The following is an 18,231-nucleotide window of genomic DNA, read 5'->3' as shown; positions in this document are numbered from 1 at the left end:
GCTTGACAGTTTACTGCTGTGCTGCACAACACATCAGAGCATGCATTCCGTAACTTTCTTATGCATCTGATTACTGGGCTATCATTTCAGTTTCTGCTCAGCTGGAAAAAGAAGCAAGAAAATTTTGCTTACAGGCCCTAAATACTGATCTATTTATTTTTTTCCTAAATCTCAATATGGATTGCATCATAAACAGGGTAGGAATTATAAGGACACAGACATCAAATAGTTTCATCTGAAACTACAACTATTTGCGTATTTTTGCCTTGTTTGAATGCCGTTCTGTCACACCTTTGTTTTTGTTGTTTTTAATTTGATGTGGGTACAGTTTATGTAAAGTGCCAATCCCTATGGAAATAGACTGGAAAATGGTGAATACTTGGTGTTTATAGATGAAATGCTCTTAGTTGGACACTAGAGATTGGTTTTTCTTCCAGGAAGAGCAGCAAACCTCACGAAGACATCATTGGCATTCGCTCTCAGAACAGAGGGTCCCTGGCACAAGGCAAGAATTACTTACTCAGCAAGTTTTCGTCTCTCAATCAGAAAGTGAAACAAACCAAATCCAACGTGAACATCAGCAATCTTCGGAAGTTAGGCAGCTTCACCAAACCTGAAGTGAAAGTTAATTTTTTAAAACCGAATTTGAAAGTTAATCTTTGGAAATCAGACAGCAGCCTTGAAACTTTAGAGAATCCAGCAGTAGATACTAAAGTCCATGCTGAATCTGATACAGAAATGTCAGATAATGATTCTTTCCACTCAGATGATTTTCTGACGAATTCTAAATCTGACGAGGACAACCAGTTAACTGACTCCCTAGAGAACATAGGGCAGATAGATTACGTGCTGCCCAGCTGTGGTATCATTGCCTCAGCTCCACGGCTGGGCAGTCGGTCCCAGTCTGTAAGCAGCACTGATATGAACATCAGCATCCATGTTCCAACTGAGATTCATGTCACTCAAGCTAACCAGTCTGACTGTGAACATGTACCTGTACCTTCTGCTGACAGTGCAGAGATGGAATTTGCTAAACCTATTGATGTGTACTGCCAGAGGTTTGTACAGGATGCTCAAAACAAAATGTCAGATGCTTTGGAGTCGGAGACTTGCTCTCAAGAGCCACATCACGCAATAAATGAAACCAGCAATAATGTGTGTAAGGAAGCAGAAAACAAGACTGAAACTATCACAGGCATTCCTTCCAGGCCATCCAAGCTGGATGTACAGTCTTCTGAGCCAAATCCTCAGCTCTTAGCTGTTGATGGGACTGACTTTACTAAATCTCACAGAAGTCCAGGATCTGCTTCTGGTATCCCTGAGACAGGACTCCACACAACTCCTTCTCCAGCTGACAGTAGCAGCAGCAGAGCTGTATCTCCTTTTGCTAAAATTCGCAGTTCCATGGTCCAGGTTGCTAACATCACACAAGCAGGATTGACTCAAGGAATTAATTTTGCTGTGGCAAAGGTCCAGAAGAGCCCTGCAGAATCAGACGCTCTACATGAAATCAAACAAAAAGAACTGAAAGAAATGTTTACACAATGTCAGACACGAATAATTCAAATTTAGTTGTTAATGGAGTGTTCTTCTTGTTGTGGCTTCTAATATACCAATACTTAAAAAAAAAAAACAAACCCTAAAAAAAACCCCAACAAAAACCCAAGAACCCTATATTGGAGTTCACTGTAGCATTAACTGCTAATGAATAATGGGATCAAAAATATGGATAACTTGTTTACAGTGCAAGAGATGCAAATGAATTTGGTTCTGGCTTCAGAATTCCCTTAGGCAGCTGAGACAAAAGAAGGGTAAATCATGTTTGAACAGGTAGTTTAGACACTGGGACTTAGTAAGCATGCTGTTTATCTTAAATTTGTTGCACAGGTGTTTTTTTGGGATTAATTTTGTAGCTCTTCTGACTTATGTAGAGAATATTTATACTAAAATGGTTATTGTACTGCACTTCTGTGACCTTACTTACCTTGCACTGCACCAGCAAAATAACTTCTTAATAGTAGATTACATGTTATTTATTTTTGGACTAATATTTTTACTTGTTTCCATTGAAGTTTTAGATGCAATTTTCTATGAATTGTGCCTCTACAATGAGAAATGTGCTTTTCTGTTTTTTGTTTTTGTATTTAATTATGTTAATCAGCAATTAAGACTTCTCACTGTTCTTTTCTTTCCACACTGCCTGGGCCACTTTCAGTAAAGATATGATATCCTGATACAATCTGAAATATCCACAATCCTGCAGTGCAAATTTATCTTGTAGATTTGAGGTAAAGGGAAGTGAAGCAAATGCTCTATTTTTTTTTTTCCAGATTAAAGCTGTTCCACACCCTTTATCCAAATTCTAGGTAGTGGCAATACACTCACATTTTGAGTTAGTGTAACACAAGACCAGCCAGATACCTGAACTTCAAGCATTGTGACCCCCCCATGCTGTCACTCTCCTTGTATATTCTAACTGTCCAGCTGGAAAGATGTAACCTTTAAAACAGAAGGCAAATGTTTCATAAAGTCAGTGTTGACATCAGAGCATAGTTGTCTTTATCATCTAATCAAAACCAAATTCATTACCAGCTCAAGCTTTGCATACTTGCAGAATAAGGCTAACCTTCCACTCATGCTGGGAACCAGGTTTAAAAGGAAAACGCCAAACAGCACATATATGTGTCAAAAGATAATTCTCTTCCAGAAATGCCTTGCACTGCCATCCTAGTGCAGGACATTCCCCCAAAGCAGCTGTCGCTATGCTGTGGTTCGTAACTCTACCTACTCTAACCACTGTTATAGAGCCAGTGCCTCTCTGTTCTAGTCCATGTACTGTAGGTAGGCTGCACGTGGTGTTTTTAAAAGTAGTGTCATGGGTAGGCTAGTACAGCATCTTAGGACTCGTTCATCTGAGATCATCGTCTGATCTTCATCTAAACTGAACTGTCTGAAACTTTATTTATTTGTTTTACTGAAGTGATGTGGGTTTGGGATTTTTTGAGTGTCTATACTTGTGGCTCTATTTAAAATTAAACTACTGCTGTATTTTAATGTAAGCAATATATATGAGATATTTTAATAAAAAAAATAGAACCCAAAGATGCTTCCTTGCATGTTGTCAAGGTATATGCTACTATATAAGTCTGGAATGTTAAGTTTCAAAGGAGGGGGTAGGTTGCTTTGACCCTTTATCTGGCAGAGACCTTTTATCATTTTCTCCTGGAGCTGCAGTGCTACAACATTAGCCTGAAGGGGAAAAGTCATAGATACTCCTAAGAAACTGTTGAAAATGACACAGAACTTGCATAGCTTCTGGGGGAGGGAGAATTCCTACAAAGCTGTAGTAGCTGGAAGAAATTTTGTCATTATTTTGGTAGGAAAGAGAAACTGACCCATGCAAATATTTGCATTCATACAAGCACAGAGGGGCTTGGGGAGAACCTTAAAGCTCATCTGCTTCTACTACTCTTACTGGGGGCTGATTGCACCCACCATCCAACCTGGCCTTGACCGCTTTCAGAATCTGTCAATTAATGCATGATAAACATTAACATACTCTTAATGCTTGACATAGCTTTCAGTTTCAAGGAGGCCTGATACTAAGACAGAGGTAAGGGCATGTCTGAAAGTGATAAGACTAACTCACCTCACCTTGGCTAGCCTTCTCAAGGCTTTGCAAACAGGAAAAGGAAGCTACAAAACACCTCATTGCAAGTGTGCAGCCAAAACAGGGTTTCTCCGTGCTCCCTCCATACATTTCACTATGAAGTGAGCAGCACTCTCCAGTGTACATACCATACACCCACCCTGAAAATTTCACTAGCCTTTGTTGCTGTTGCCAAGCTTATCTAGCAGCTTCAGAAAGTAGAGGAAGCAGCCGTGCGACACTGCACACTGGAGCTCACTTCTTCTATAAGCTGTCTTGTTTTCTTGAAGAGACAGTACCATAACAAAATCATCATCAAGAGAACATTTACAGGCTGTATTTTCACATTTTTTGCCCAGAGTGGAGCCAGGTTTTAGACAAACACATCTTTAAGCTGAAAAAAAACAATACTGGCTGAAGTCAAAAGTGTATTAAAAAAAAAAAACTTTTTATAATTGAGTACCATTAAGTTGCAGACAAAAAAAAAAACAAAAAACAATTTCAAGTTGCTTCTGCTGTGCAGCTACCATTGTGCTTGGAACAGAAAATGCAACAAACTAGCAGCTTCCTGTTAACACTGTCTCACTCAAAAAGTAAGGTGGCTTAGGCTTAACGTAAAGTTCACAAAAGAATATTTAGTCTTATCTAGAATTAACTGTGATTCATATACTTTAAGCTCTCCCTGGGGGCAGAAGCCCTACCCTTGTACCATCTTTATGGATTATTCTGTATGAGTTCAGTATTTATTTCACTCAAACCACCCTTGTTCCACCAGTTCTGCAAATCATATTAGGGCAGGGGGGATTCTTGTGACCATCAGTGCAAACCACACAGTATAAGATAGAGACCATTCTTAGTACTTAATTGATATTATTCATACAAACCCCTGCATTATTAATAACATACTAATATAGTAAGATGTGGCTTATGTAAGTATCAGTTGTCCCTGTACGAAATAGTTTGAAGTGTAAAGCTCACGAGAGGGACTGGTAGGTTAGTGAGAGTTGTCTTTAAGTACAGTAAGAATGAATTTCATACTGGAATCTTAGCTAATTTTAAATTGATTCTTCATACTGCACTAGAATCAGATTATTCTGCTGCTCAGAGGGCAACAACACACCTTGCAGAGCCCTGGCTGCCTAAAGCCCAAAGTTAAACTTACAGAAACTGCTCAGCAGCAGCCTCTGGTCCTTCAACTCACACAGCTGAAGAATCACACCATACTTATTCCCAAGCAGACTCTACCCCTGCTATGAGGGCAACGGGTTACATTTTCCTATTGTTAAAGGAAATGAGCTTACACAAATTCAGTATTAAACTTTAATATCAAATCATTTGCTCAGTGTTACCAATTCTCAATTACAAAACAGGCTCCAAAAAAATTTCATAAAATATGTTTAGCTGGCTGAACAGAGATAGTGTGTTCAGATTGCAAGGGTAAATATCCATAATATCTTGGTATAAATTATCTACAAAAAAACTGGTATAAACAATATCCCAATCTTAGTATGGGTTCCATTTAGGATTAGACAAATTTTTATCATGACATCCACAAAACATTAAAGTTCATTTCCATTAACACACTTTTGCTGCTGAAGCCTGGCTTTACGCAGTGCCTCCAGTTGTTTTGCTCTCAGCCACCTCTCTCTTGACAGCGTCGTCTGCCCCGCGCTGAGGGACAGGAACCTGGATGAGCAGAAACAGCAGTTAAGGAAGAACTTGGTGATGGTTTCACATTTGGTAACCTAAAGCAGCTTAAGAAGAATTGTCAGTATCTCAGAAACTGGAAAGCAGAGGATGAACTCTACCTGGTTAAGAAACTGACAAAAACAAAGGAAAAAGATTCCTCACACACCTGCCTTAAAGGTGTCAGCATTAAATGAGTTTGGCTCCAGCTTGCTTCAAAGTCTTCCGTCCAAACTAACAGCACTACCCACCTTGCTACAAGCAGAGTTCTGTGCAGGTCATCAGCAGTTATGCTCTCGGGGTCATTCTTGCGCATTTCTACAAAGTCTTCTTCAACTGCCTATAAACAGCACAGCAAACAAAAGTGGCAACAAAGGACTTCAGTATTCAAACACCACAACTATCCTCAGATTACAGGAGAAACGTCAGGAAATCAGCTTGGATAAAAACAGGCTTGCTCATCTTTGAATATAATTATTTTCAAAATGAGTTTTAGCAAGCAGGATGTGTATGAACTCTATACACTGAAGCACTCGTGAGTACAAACCCTTGAAGGCACGCATATCCATGACAATAAAATGCTTCCTTTTCAAAGAACTTCCAACAGTCACTGCCCGGGAGAGAAATGAGCAAGTACAGTAACATAGTAAGGCACTTTCTATCTGATGGAGTTGAAAATCAGCTAGTGAAATCTTCCATACCTTCGTCACTTCATCAGATATGCTGTAATCCAGCAGTCTCAGTAGAGTTAGGTAAATTCGAAATTTGTTCAACACAGAAGGGAGCACTGCAGTTAGGAGGCTGTTCACGTACTCCTCCATGTTTGGTGGAATTATCTGTGGTTGTAACTGGACTTGGCAATCTGACTGGAAAATAAAATTACACATCATCCCTTTTCAGATGGCTTTTCTACTCCAAGATTTAACCTCCAAGGCAAAAGTCTCAGAATTTAGGCAAGACAATTCCTTCTTTAAATACTTAACAATTCCCTTTGTGAAACCCAGCGTGGAGTTTTATTCAATAAGTCAGTTTCCCTTTGAGACAAGTGCACAGTTTCTCAGTTTATAAAGCTGGACTGCAAGTGGTCAGAGACACGTAACATTAGGCTACTCTGTTTTTTCAAGGGGCAATTCCAGACAAACTGCTCTTTATTCATACACCCAACCCCTCTTGAAGCTGTTTTACAATGAAGCTTTCAGAGCAGTGGTCTACCTGCAGGCTCTACCCAATGTTGTAATGCCTGCTGATAACTTCAGTCACTACCTTGCCATCAGTATTCAACCAAGCAAGAAAGGTGGCTCTCTTACATCACTGCTCATAAGACAGTCTTCCTGTCTTCACGTGCATCTTTTCCTCGTCCCTGGAACAGTGTGCTCAGTGTTTTTAAATATCTACTAACAGTAATTATTCCCCAAATTCAAAAAGATCTTGCCGTACCGGTAGCAGCGATCGGCCCTCTGAGGTGATAAGAACATTAATATTGCATGGGAATTCCATCTGGTGGTAACTGAAGTCATAATCCACTTTCTGCCAAGTTATCAGATTACCCAAGGCTTTCACATTGTGCACACCTAGAAGAGCAAGAAAAAAAAACTCTGACAGCTTTGACTTTGACCACTTTTTCAAACTGATTTCCCCACTCCCCCCCCAATGTTTTTTAAACGAGCAGCATTTAATTGTTAGATGCTGTGGTTATCTTGATTTTGTTTGGAAAATAATAAGGAAAAGAATTTTAATAGTTCAAATATTTTCTTCACTAAAGTTTTGTTGCTTGAGTAAAGCCAGTTTAACAGCCTTCCCTCATGCAAAGGCTCAGAAGCAAATAAGTAACTTTCAGTATTAGTAATTTAAAAAGAAGTTATGTTTTTCAGTAGTGTCTACCTGAAATCTCAACCTAGCTAATTCTGCCAAACTTTGAGCTGCAATGGGACAGAGCACCAACTACTCATTAAGGAGGCCCAGCAGTCTTGCAGCATCACACTTCAGACTCATGAAGGTAGTACTGTTCTTTTAGAAGTCACTTCCAGTGACATTAGTCTTTACTCAAAACATCACATGTAGCCATGCTATACATTCTCCAGTTATTGAGCTTCTAGAAGGTAGCACAATTCCTCTTTTATGTAGGTTATTACTTAAAGCTCTGTAGAAAGCACACTGCAACACCACATCAGCTGAAATGACAGAACCACCCTTTTTTCCTATGAGACACTAGCTAATTTTGTATGCCTCACATTTAAGTCAGGTTTCATGGGATGGTTTTCATACATACAGTAAATGTATAAAGCATCAGGCAGTGTATGCTCCCCCCACCTTCTTCGCCTCCCAGAAAAGCCAAACCACTGTAATGGTTCAGAGGTAATGCGGTCTGAAGACTCATTCAAACCAGCAGCCTCTTCCATCAAGCGTCAGACGCTGCCCAGAGCACTCTATGACACAATCATACCAAATGAGACACCATTTTGTTTCACTACAGATCACCTGAGGTCTGGGACAGGTAGTACTCCTTAATAAAGGGATTCTTGGGGGGAAAAAAAAAAGTAGGTGTAGGACTTTTAATTGTAGAGCTACTCGTTCTGACTCAATACAAGCACTTCTGAGCAAAACAGCAGAAATTTCCAGTAAGCAAAACTGAGAGATCATGCATTAAATTGTCTGAGAAGGCAGCAGAACTAGCAGCATTCTACTTCAAGCAACGAAACAGAACATGGAAACCACCAGCTGTTTTGTAACAGAAACTTGTCACTGGGACACAGTTAGCACCACTCTCTTCAAATACATACATATAAAAAAAATTACCTTTTGTGTCAAGCTGTCCTTGCTCAAGCTGAGTCTCATCTATGACAAGGGAAGTGTTGCTGGCGAGCTGCAGTATCCCACTGACTAAGCGATTAGCTGTGTAGTCTTTGCGTGGGATAAATCGTGAGTGGTTCATGTTTTCAATCGTCATTTGGAGGCGATAGGACTGCAATGAGAAAAGAAACTCCTCGCACATCTCCTCTCACCTCTCCGATAAGTAATTTTTTCTTTAGCAGGAATTGCAACTGTGAACCTCCACAGGAAGTAAAATAAAACTTGCTGCCATAATACAGAACACATTTTATTCCAAACATCCAAATACTAAAGGCTTAAGAAGTGATGCGTTAAGAAAAGGTAGATGCATCTGTCTGACAGTTCAATACATACGAGGAGAGGACCTGTTTCCATATTCATCTTAGACAACTAGGATGATACAGGCTTCAACTGGAAGAGAGCCACATACATCTCCACTTTTACCTGCCCCTTAGATGGAGATCAGCAACTTTAATAAGTTACAGTCTCTTTCTTTTGGCCAATTACCCCAACATCTACGACTAAAAACAATGCAACACTGTGATGTTATTCTTACAGCTGGGACGAGCTGCTGGATGATGCGGTAGATGTGCTCGGTGAAGATGCTGTTCCTTGGACATCCACTCAAGTTGACTGTGAATTTTCCCAGAGGAAGCACATCTCGTCTCGCATAACTAAATCAAAAAGAAACATGGTGAGGGAAGTATCTGATTAACAGAGTGATCAGAGATATTGCTCAGTTTGATAAGAGAGATTGCTCTTTTTGAGTGATATCTGTGATCAATCTCTGATAGCTAGCAGGAGATTTCAGTACTGATATATACATAAATAATAGGCTCATTTTTGCTCCTTCTCCAGTGCCCATGGAAATAAATTAGACTGAACTCTGCTTTGGAAGGCTTTGCAGCATTGTACAAAAGCAGTACATTTATAGTGCTTGTGATTTGTTCTATTTTCCTTCTGCTCTACTGCAAATACTCCATGCTTTCTTTCTTATTGCTCAGTTTCCCTACTGACTATGCTTGTTCATTTCCCCTACCTGCCCTCAGCTTTCCTCTCCCTTTTCTTACTGTACATCTTCTGCCAGTTCTTGCCAAGTTTCACATTTTTTTGTGATAAGAGGAAAAAAACTACCGTGTGATCCAAGCATCAGAGCGTTCACAGCCAGCAAGAACAGTGTGTGCACACAAGTGTACTGATATTGTACCTCTGTTTAAAACTTTTATCTAGGAGATTTTTTTCCAGCTCTCAAAGCAACACCAAAAGGATGAAATTGGCCTTTGAACAAAACCTTCTGGTATTCCAGAGAATGCAGTCTGCTAATACTGCCCACTATGACAGGATAACTATCTGGACAAAGTACTGCTGGAATAAGTAGTTTCCGCTGTTCACTTACAGAATGGTGAAGAACCCCAAAAAAGAAATGTCTTTTGAAAGACAAACATCTAAATACTTACACTGTAGAGATGAGATGCAATATAAGGTACTCTGCAGCCAAACTGTCTCCCAAGAGGGCATGTGTGAGGAACCCAAGCAACTCTGCTCTAACTGGTGACAGCTCAGACATGAAATTAGACACAACTGATAAAAGAGCAGAAGACAACAATGTCAGAGAATGGACAGTTCTTCACCCCCCACTTTTCTTTACATAAAGCTTGTTTTCCATTACAATCAGATGGAGAAGAGTGATAACTCCAAGACAGAAAAATAAACATTCGTTTGCCTACAAAGCAATTACTGGCTTCAGGTAACTTCAGCTGCACAGCATTTCCTTTGAAATACTTTTTTTTTTTTTTAATTAAATAATGTTATAAATGCAAACAATACTTTTGCAGAAGTCTATAATGCTTGGAGTCTAATTTCTGAGATATATAGCTTACTCATACCAAATCAGAAACAAAAAATCCCCTTACACACAGCAGAGCTCAAAACAACCAATACAATGTATGCAAGGAAGGGATGAAGTACATCATTGTTAACGTGCAATAATTAACAAGAAAACTAATAGTTAAATCAGCCACAAAGAATGACACAGTTACTTCAAAACCAGAACTGTTTTTGCTTATTCTCACAGCATTATGATTCCTTATGCTGCACATATGTTTACTTACACTGCAGTATTAATTTGGAGATAGAGTTTTCCAGCAATTCACTACTGCATTTGAAAGCAAATGGAATCTTACAGCCAAACGGCTTGGTGAAGTCTTTGAGCTTGTAGATGCTAAGTAGGTTTCATTTAACTCACATTTAGTTCAGAAAAAGCAATGCATAAGCATCACATAAATACAAACTCATGTTTTGAATGGCTCTTCTACTTTCACAAAACTTAAAAACAAATCTAATACTGATGCGTTTGTCTCCGAGCTAAGAAATCCTTGTCCATATGTACCAGCAAACTGCACATTTACAAGTGTGTAGAGTGAAGTGTACTCACAGGTTTTACTCTCTTCTTCATTAAGGCAAGCAGGCAGTAATGGATTAAGATGTTGCAATTTATGTGCCAAAATCACATGGATTCTGGGGACTAATGAGGATGGAGGACTGTGTACTCTCTGCTCTTCTGCTGTGTCCATGCAGTCCATAGGATCCAGGGTTGAGCTATCCCTAGGAAAGGGCACAAGCAGACTTGAAAATACTCCAAACATTTTCCTCCACCTGAGCACAAGCTGTTGGAACCATGGCATGAACACAGCATGTCTGTTCCCAACATCTATTCCCAACTCTTGGTAACTTCTGTATTCCAACTATAGGAACTGTCTTCAGGGTTTTTATTAACATCAAATACAAAATCACAGTTTATAACTAGTGAGATAGAAACACCAAAGCATGCTTGACAGAGGAAGTTGGATTCTATTAGTGTCAGGAGGATAATGGATTCTTACATTCCTGGGGAAAAAAAACACCCAAAACAGACCACATTGTTTGCTGCACCACTTAATCAGATGCAACTTCACATCAAGTGTTACACACTGCTCTGTCCAGCAAATATGGATGATACTTTATATCTACAGCAACTTTTCAGAAAATATGCATTACTTTTTTGTTGTTTTCTGCCAGGTTCTAGGCACTGCCAACGAGAGCTTCAAGGCAGCCCCATAACAGCTGTATTGGCAGCTGAGAGAAAAAAAATCTGAGCGTACTTCAACTGTAGCTTGCATGTGTTACCTCTGAATTTAGAGTTCAGTTATACAAGGTTTGGTCTTCTCAGTGATGCCTGACAAAATCCCTTTCAGGCTGTTTTCATGTGTTATGCACAAACTAAAATCTAAAGGTGACTGTACAGTATGATGGCAAGGATTGGTACAAATTTGATGAACTCTTACTAGCCTTAAGCTGAAAGGCTTCATTACTTCAAGACCTCTCCAACAACCCTCTGTCTCTTTCTATCAAAAAAAAAAAAATCTTTTGTTTAGACTCTGCATTCAAGATGTTGCTAAATGCCACCACGTTGTTTATTTGTGATAGAATGACATGCAGAAAACAAATAAATAACTGTATGACACCAACTGATCTGTCAGTGCAGGATTAGCTTTCTGTCAGACAGCTGATAGCCAAAAGCAGCTGACCAGGCTGAGTTACTTTTAAGAAGCTGGCACTATAGAGGACTCATACTGCACTCTTGATACTGGATTTATTAAAAGGATAAACAAAGTCACTAACACAAATAATTTACTTGAAGCACAACTGCTAAAGGCATTAGTAGTATCTCTATTAGATTAGTCATTAAGATTATTTTTGCAATTGGTTTGCTTAGAACTGCATTTTTTCAAGCAAGTAGTCACAGAACAGAAGGTGAAACCAGAAACTTCAGAAGTATAATAATACATCTTAATTAGCAGAAAATGAACCCAACCCTATTTACAATCATTCCACATTTATGAAGAGACAGAAGTTTAAATTTAAAGTATTCTACAGTTCACAAGGGTATAGTATTAACTATGGTATATTTTATCATTTTAAAGCCTACTCAAAAACTGCTCCCTATTTATTCACTATTCATTCAGCCTCTGAGATTTTAATAGGCATGAAAGCGTACAGAACTCAGCTACAGAAATAGTTTCTGCTTTAAAGACTGGGTAACAATGTAGGAAAACATGCGTCATGAATCCAAGGCCATGGATGCTTCAGAGTATAATGGATTTTAGTTTACAGGACTGTGAATCTAATGCTTTCCATATCAAGCATTTAGGCAACAACTGAAGAGGTGAATATTACATATCACATACTTCCCTGTCTGTATTAAGGGGACAAACAAAAATAATTGGCATATTAACATAAATGTACTTCACTTCAGAACCACATGCCACCCAAGCCTTACCTCTCTTCGTTGTTCACTATACTCAGCACAGGATCCACAGACAAAATACCATACACCTCCAGAACATCATTGACTTTGAAGGTATCCCAGCTCTCATATACCTGTCCGAGAGAAGGATGCAGTGTTAGAAGTTTCATAGGCAGCATAGAATCAAAGACCAGCTCAAGCACAATACAGAGGTACTGCTGCATTGTTTTTTCTTTTTCCCCATCACAAATTCCTGCTTAAGAGGGCAAATCCTAGAAACAAATATCCAGAAGCCAGTTTCTGCCAGACATTTGAGCAGTTAGTAACAGACTTTTCCCCCTGCCACTTCAGATTGTCTGCCTCATAACTGTGCTCATCATCACTCTATTTTTCTTACCTTTACAAGACATGCTGGTCCTTTCTCCCCTGGCAATGGAAAATTTAAGTCAAGAGGAGGTGAACAGTTGGGAGAAATGAGATGATGACCTGCAGAAGCTTCAGTTTCTAATCTTTTCGGCTCCCCACATCCATGACTATCACCTCCACTGCCTGAAAGCAAAGGATTCACACACTCCTTAATAGAAAAGCAAAGTAAACAACTCACTGCACCAAGCAACGTAGAATCACACTAATTTAACAAGAAGCCAAACAAAAAAAGAGCATATTTGTCAAAGGATATTCTGACTCAAAGTAGCAAAGTATCACAAGCATATTTTACATTACCAAGATAAACAGGAGAGTGGGTAAAATCTGCCTGTCTTAAAAACTCCAAACATGATCAAACCACATCAGTTTCAACATGTGATGCTTCAACCCCATCAACTAAACAGTTCTAAATTGTGCAGGTCTGCAAAGGCAATACATTTCTGCATATCAAGTTTGAAAAACAGATAATCACAGATGTGAGAATATGCATCAACAAAGCAGGTCGCATTAATCATCTTTAGATTTTCAGCAGTAAAAAACATTATGAAAACCTGCTCTGCAATTCATCCATTTAAATACAAAAACCAAAAATGCAGCAAGTGAACCTCATGACCACGTAAGACCAAACAGAAGGTACTTTTTCACTTATTTTTCTTGTAATGGGATTCATCATTTTGAACTAACCATTTGCTGTTGTTCAAAAGACAAGGTGTCAAAATGTTCAGGAGGCCCCTATGCCAGTTCAAGTGGTGTCTCCACAAAACAGCAACAGTAGTTCACAAGTCATCCGCAAAATCAGTAAGCAGTGCACACCATCCTAACACTGACTGTTTGAAAATATCATCCTCTGAGAAGGTCTAAGAGCCTTCTTCAGCATGCTATAAAGCATCTGGTATTAATCTGCCTCCTTTATGACTTCGTAAGTCTCACAAAAGAAGAAGGTGAGGCTAGAGGGTATTCTTCAGAAATACAGTATTCTCTGCAGCAAAGCAGCACCCAATTAAGATGCAGTCCAGCCTCAATTTAAACAGTAACTTCCAAAGAAACTCATTTTCTCAAGATTACCATGAAACATGCTTTACAGTTAGAAATTAAAAGAGAACTCCCAGAAAAGGCAGCATACAAGTGCTGCTGAACAAGATATTTATTTTAGGAATTATTAACTGTGGGAAATAAAACCAATAAGCCATAGAATATACAATGCCCAACACCATAAGGTCTCCCTCATTACTTAAGCCACTGATGATGTCTACAAAAACACCAAGTTGGTTACAAGAGGCTGCATTAACCAATGCTGATTCAAGCAATTGCAAATACTTTGATTTCTAAAGTTGAATTTCTGCAAAGCCTGACAAAATGCCTTAACATCTAGTCATCAGTAAGACCATTACCCATGTGTTGCTCTTTCTGTTTAGATGGATGTTGTTCCATGTCCTCATCCTCCTCATAGCTCCTCTTGTGGCGACTTGGTGTGTAGGATGTTGAAGGACTAACTCGAGCTTGGCTGGCACTGATATATGCGTAAAATTGAGGATTAAGGACAACACCACACTCAGCAAGAAAAATTCAGGGGAAGTAAGCTCTGCTGATGTCATCTCCTATTTTGAACAAAGTATTAGAAGTTTCTTCAGGCCCAGGCAACATGCTGGTTGTCAAAGCAAGACTACCTGATGCAGTTGTTAGGACTACTTAGAAAAGAAATACACAGCAGATGCTGACGTACTTGTAAGATGCCAGCTGTGCTGCAGGTATAAATGAGTTTTGCAACATCTAATATAGTGGTGTTTTCATTAGCATGCGATGTACAAACATTGAAATGACTTTCAGGCATTTTCACACCAGTCAGGTTCACCTGAAATTTCCACTGCTGCAAGATTTTGACATGAGCATTCCCCCCAAATTAATTCCTAGCAATCACCTATTAACCAAAGAACAACAACCCCACCATATTCAAGTGCTATTGGCATTCTGTGCCAATGACAGGTAGTTTTCTTAAATTTTGAATTCAAAATGTGAATGACCAAGTCATCAGATTTACCATCAAATTCTGGTCATTTTACAAAATGCAACATATCCACTCCAAGAATTACTGTCTAACATGCTGCAAGTGTTTCTACAAGGGCTTTTGTCAGACTCTTACTATGTAGCAATGTCTTGGTTTCACCAGAAAACATCAGTGAACGCTCAGAGCTCAAATTGAGTCTCCCATTTTCTAAAGATGCACAAATATGAATTATCAGCAATTTTCAAGAGCCTTCCAATCATTACCTGTCCTGATTCCCTTGAAGTGAAAAACAAAACAACAACCCCAAAACTAAGAAGCATTCCATAAATTTGTCTCCTTACAGCTAACAAATTAATTGGTGATAATGTTTGCATAGCACAGCACTAGCTCAGAGAAAAAAGATATTTCTTTCACCCAGGCTGATTCACCAGGCACCGGAACGCAGTAGAATGTCTGTCTTTCCAAGGTGACTGTTTGTGAGGAGTTCATATCAATTTCCTGCTGTGGCTAGAATGCCAATAGAAATAACAACATTAAAAACCCAGATTAGTGTCTTTCCTGTTTAAAACTGAATATTCACACATTCAGCTACTTAGCCAGAACTCACAATGTGCCTGATTACATATTATGAAACAGTGAATCTAAACAGTCTGAAGTGCTTTCTGTCCCACCCCACCCAGTAGAACAAATGTTAATTAAAACAGAATTGACTTCAACTGTGCTGAACTTCGAAAGCAGATAAACAATTAGGAATACTCTGCTGTCCCAGTCTGAGATTAACTTTCAGTTTTAAGAGACTTATCTCCAGGAGTCCACTGTGAGTACCAAGTTACACTGCACTTATAAACTGTGTCTTTTCAACTAATACTTCATCCCAAAATGCATATAACTTGTGTAACTTACCCCACATTCTGCCACATCTCTGTATTTACCAAAATGCAAAACCTGTCAAGAAGGAAAAAACAATGCAATCATTCCCTGTGTGCCAGCAGCTTGAATATGATTTACATCTAAATTATTGCACTTAAGTCCTTCAAAAATATATATTTTTAAAGCAATATTTATTCTTTAAATTCCCCAAGAGAATTATAAATACTGTTATATTACTGATGCTATATAATAAGCTACCACCAGACAGTGCCAGACTCCACAGCTTTAGCTCTGAAAGTTGAGAAATACGATGACTTGGAAGAAGAAAATGTTAAGCATTTACAGAAGTAACAAGTCGGTATTTCACTTACACGTGCATTTGTGTTTGGGTCAACTGTTTCATATACACCCATATAAAACTCAGGATCAAACATATCTTGAACCATACAGCGAAATTTCACTAAACTGTTGGGTTTCAGGTAATGTACAGGAACATCATTCAGCGATGGGACCTGTAAAAGAAAGTTTTTCCTAAACAACTGCCATATAAGCATTAAATATCACAATGAAGTAAGCAAAAAAAAACCCAAACAAACACATTGCAAAAGCTGCCACCGCCCCTTTCTTATCATCTTATATATCCCACTGCTAACTTGCTTGGCTCAAACCTTGAAGTGTTGTTTCAATCCAATTAACAGTGCTCCAGGATGCCATCTTTGTCAGCCTTTTACACTAAAGCATCATTTGAACTCAAGTGTGTACACTTTATTTTAAATCTAAAGCATGGCTTTCCCTTGCCGAACTTCTAGAAGTTTTAGCAGATGCTATTCTTCCTCAAACATGAATATCCAAGCAGATATTTCTTCAACCCACCCGAATTTTGCAGCATTATGATAGAAGGACGTGAAAGAAGAACAGTTTGAACACTTCCTGTGTACATTTATTGCAGACCAACAGGCCTGGCCTCCAAATATGACAGTGTTTGTCAGCTCCTGCCACCTACTGGATGCCAGCACCAGCAGGCAGTGCTCAGCAGGTGGGGCCCAAGGCAAACCAGCACACTGGAGCCAAGGACTGTGGCTGCTGCAGTATCAGCCAGGAATTTGCATCTTGTTTTACATACAGACTAAAGCAACTGAAATGTAAATAATCATCACAAAGGCCTAACAGAAGTGCATATCATGAAAAGGAAGAACTTCTTAAAAATATATCACTGCAACGATTAGGAGGTACAAGAGCGTAACTTCAGAGTTGTGTAACTCGAAGAGAATAACAGTCTTACCCAATTAGTAGCATTATTTTCCTTTAATTTCTCTTTGAAGTAGTCAGTTACCTTCTTCTCCCAGTCGGAATTTGGAGTATTTTGGGCTACAAAACAAGGCACGTTTCCATCAACATTTGCATCACACAACAGGCTCCTATTCAGCACCGTGCCAACACAGTAAGCAATTCAAACATTTATCCCCATTCTGGGCAAACAGCTGAGTTCTAGACGACTTTATGAATGTTACATTGTGCCCAGCTCCCCATCCCACGCGCCTCGGGCGAACTGAGAAAACAACACACAGGCTGGGCATCGCAGAAGGGCTCTGAAACACAGCAACACTCCCGGGTACGTGCGACTGGAGGAGCCGAGGCACCGCTTTCTGCTGCGTGAGGAAGTTTTCTTTATTTCAGCGAGCTTTTAGCTCAAGATCAAGCCTAGCACCGAGCCTCAGCTATGGCAGCGGCAGCGTTCATGGGGGTACAGCGAGCAGCAAGCCCCACGGCCAAGGCCACAAGAAGAGCCCTCATTCTCCACGAGAAGAGCCCCCGTTCTCCGTGCTGCCTCCAGCTCCAAACCCACGCGCTCGGGTCTCGCTTCCAGTACTTCTTGCTGCCAGAGGAGCGCACGGCAGCAGTACCGCTACCCCGAAAAACACACGTGGGTTTGCTCTATGCTAAGTTGCGAAGCGGATCGCCCAGCTGGGACAGCCCTACGCAGCTCCGGCACAAGCAGTCAGGCCGGCCGGCCGCCGCCCCGCAGCACACGGCAGCACGCCGCGCCTCAGCCCCGCGCCGCTCCCGGCGAGGAAAGAGGCACCGGCCCGCGGCCCTCCCTCCGGCTCGCTCCTGGCAGATCCCGGCCCCCCGGCCCCCCCCGGCCCCGCGCTCACCGAAGATGCCCTGCACGATGCTGAAGGGGCTGTTGAGCCAGTCGGCCACGCACGGCATGGCGGGAGAGAAGCGGGCGAAGGCCGCCGCCGCCGCCTCCCCAGCGCCCCGCAGCCGCCGACTCCCGCTCGCCAGCCCAGCGCGGGGACCGCAGACTTCCGCCCTCCGCCTTCTCCTCCTCCTCTTCCTCTCAGAGCGGCCGCAGCAATGGCGGCGCGATCCGAACCCGCCTTTTCCTCTCGCCCCTCCCTTCTCCTCCTGCCGCACCCGCTCGTGAGGCCGCCATCTTAAAGGCGGGCGGGATGAGGGCGGAAGGGGCCGGGCTGC

The 18,231-nt window shown here is 40.6% G+C and overlaps 2 protein-coding genes across 3 annotated transcripts in view; one reads left to right on the top strand and one right to left on the bottom strand.

The window, feature by feature from the left end:
- INPP5F (inositol polyphosphate-5-phosphatase F) overlaps nucleotides 1-3,102 on the top strand; it is a 37,633-nt gene extending 34,531 nt beyond the window's left edge. The window contains exons 20-21 of one of the 2 annotated variants that reach the window (XM_042818827.1): nucleotides 438-837; nucleotides 894-1,005. In XM_042818827.1, the coding sequence (XP_042674761.1) occupies nucleotides 438-837; nucleotides 894-920 (427 nt within the window). In that variant the 3' untranslated portion in view covers nucleotides 921-1,005. Of the gene's footprint in view, nucleotides 1-437 lie in introns of both variants that reach the window. The other variant, XM_042818826.1, reaches the window with a different exon arrangement.
- A 1,853-nt stretch (nucleotides 3,103-4,955) lies between these two features.
- LOC122160371 (minichromosome maintenance complex binding protein) lies at nucleotides 4,956-18,162 on the bottom strand. Its single transcript, XM_042818830.1, has 16 exons — nucleotides 17,907-18,162; nucleotides 17,033-17,118; nucleotides 16,122-16,262; nucleotides 15,784-15,825; nucleotides 15,286-15,387; nucleotides 14,267-14,396; nucleotides 12,847-12,998; nucleotides 12,483-12,583; nucleotides 10,599-10,768; nucleotides 9,622-9,745; nucleotides 8,721-8,838; nucleotides 8,132-8,297; nucleotides 6,773-6,906; nucleotides 6,037-6,201; nucleotides 5,587-5,675; nucleotides 4,956-5,335 (listed from the first exon to the last, which is right to left on the bottom strand). Exons 1-16 carry the CDS (start codon nucleotides 17,962-17,964, stop codon nucleotides 5,209-5,211), a joined length of 1,905 nt encoding a protein of 634 aa, XP_042674764.1. The 5' UTR covers nucleotides 17,965-18,162; the 3' UTR covers nucleotides 4,956-5,208.
- Nucleotides 18,163-18,231: the final 69 nt, after the last annotated feature.

The sequence above is a fragment of the Centrocercus urophasianus genome, unplaced genomic scaffold, assembly GCF_019232065.1.
Source record: "Centrocercus urophasianus isolate 14NV4802_14NV808 unplaced genomic scaffold, USGS_Curo_1.0 seq_17, whole genome shotgun sequence".
NCBI lineage: Eukaryota > Metazoa > Chordata > Aves > Galliformes > Phasianidae > Centrocercus > Centrocercus urophasianus.
The sequence above is the reverse complement of the archived record's forward strand: the minus strand, read 5'-3'. Positions and strand labels throughout refer to the sequence as shown.

What these genes read in the sequence shown, in the direction of transcription:
- LOC122160371 (XM_042818830.1), bottom strand. Translation starts at nt 17,964, where the DNA reads ATGCCGTGCGTGGCCGACTGGCTCAACAGCCCCTTCAGCATCGTGCAG. An exon ending in TGAAGAAGAGAGTAAAACCT is followed by an intron (nt 9,746 to 10,598) that starts GTGAGTACACTT and finishes CTCTTTTATCAG; the next exon opens with TTGTGTCTAATTTCATGTCT. An exon ending in AGAACTCTGCTTGTAGCAAG is followed by an intron (nt 5,336 to 5,586) that starts GTGGGTAGTGCT and finishes CTGCTCATCCAG; the next exon opens with GTTCCTGTCCCTCAGCGCGG.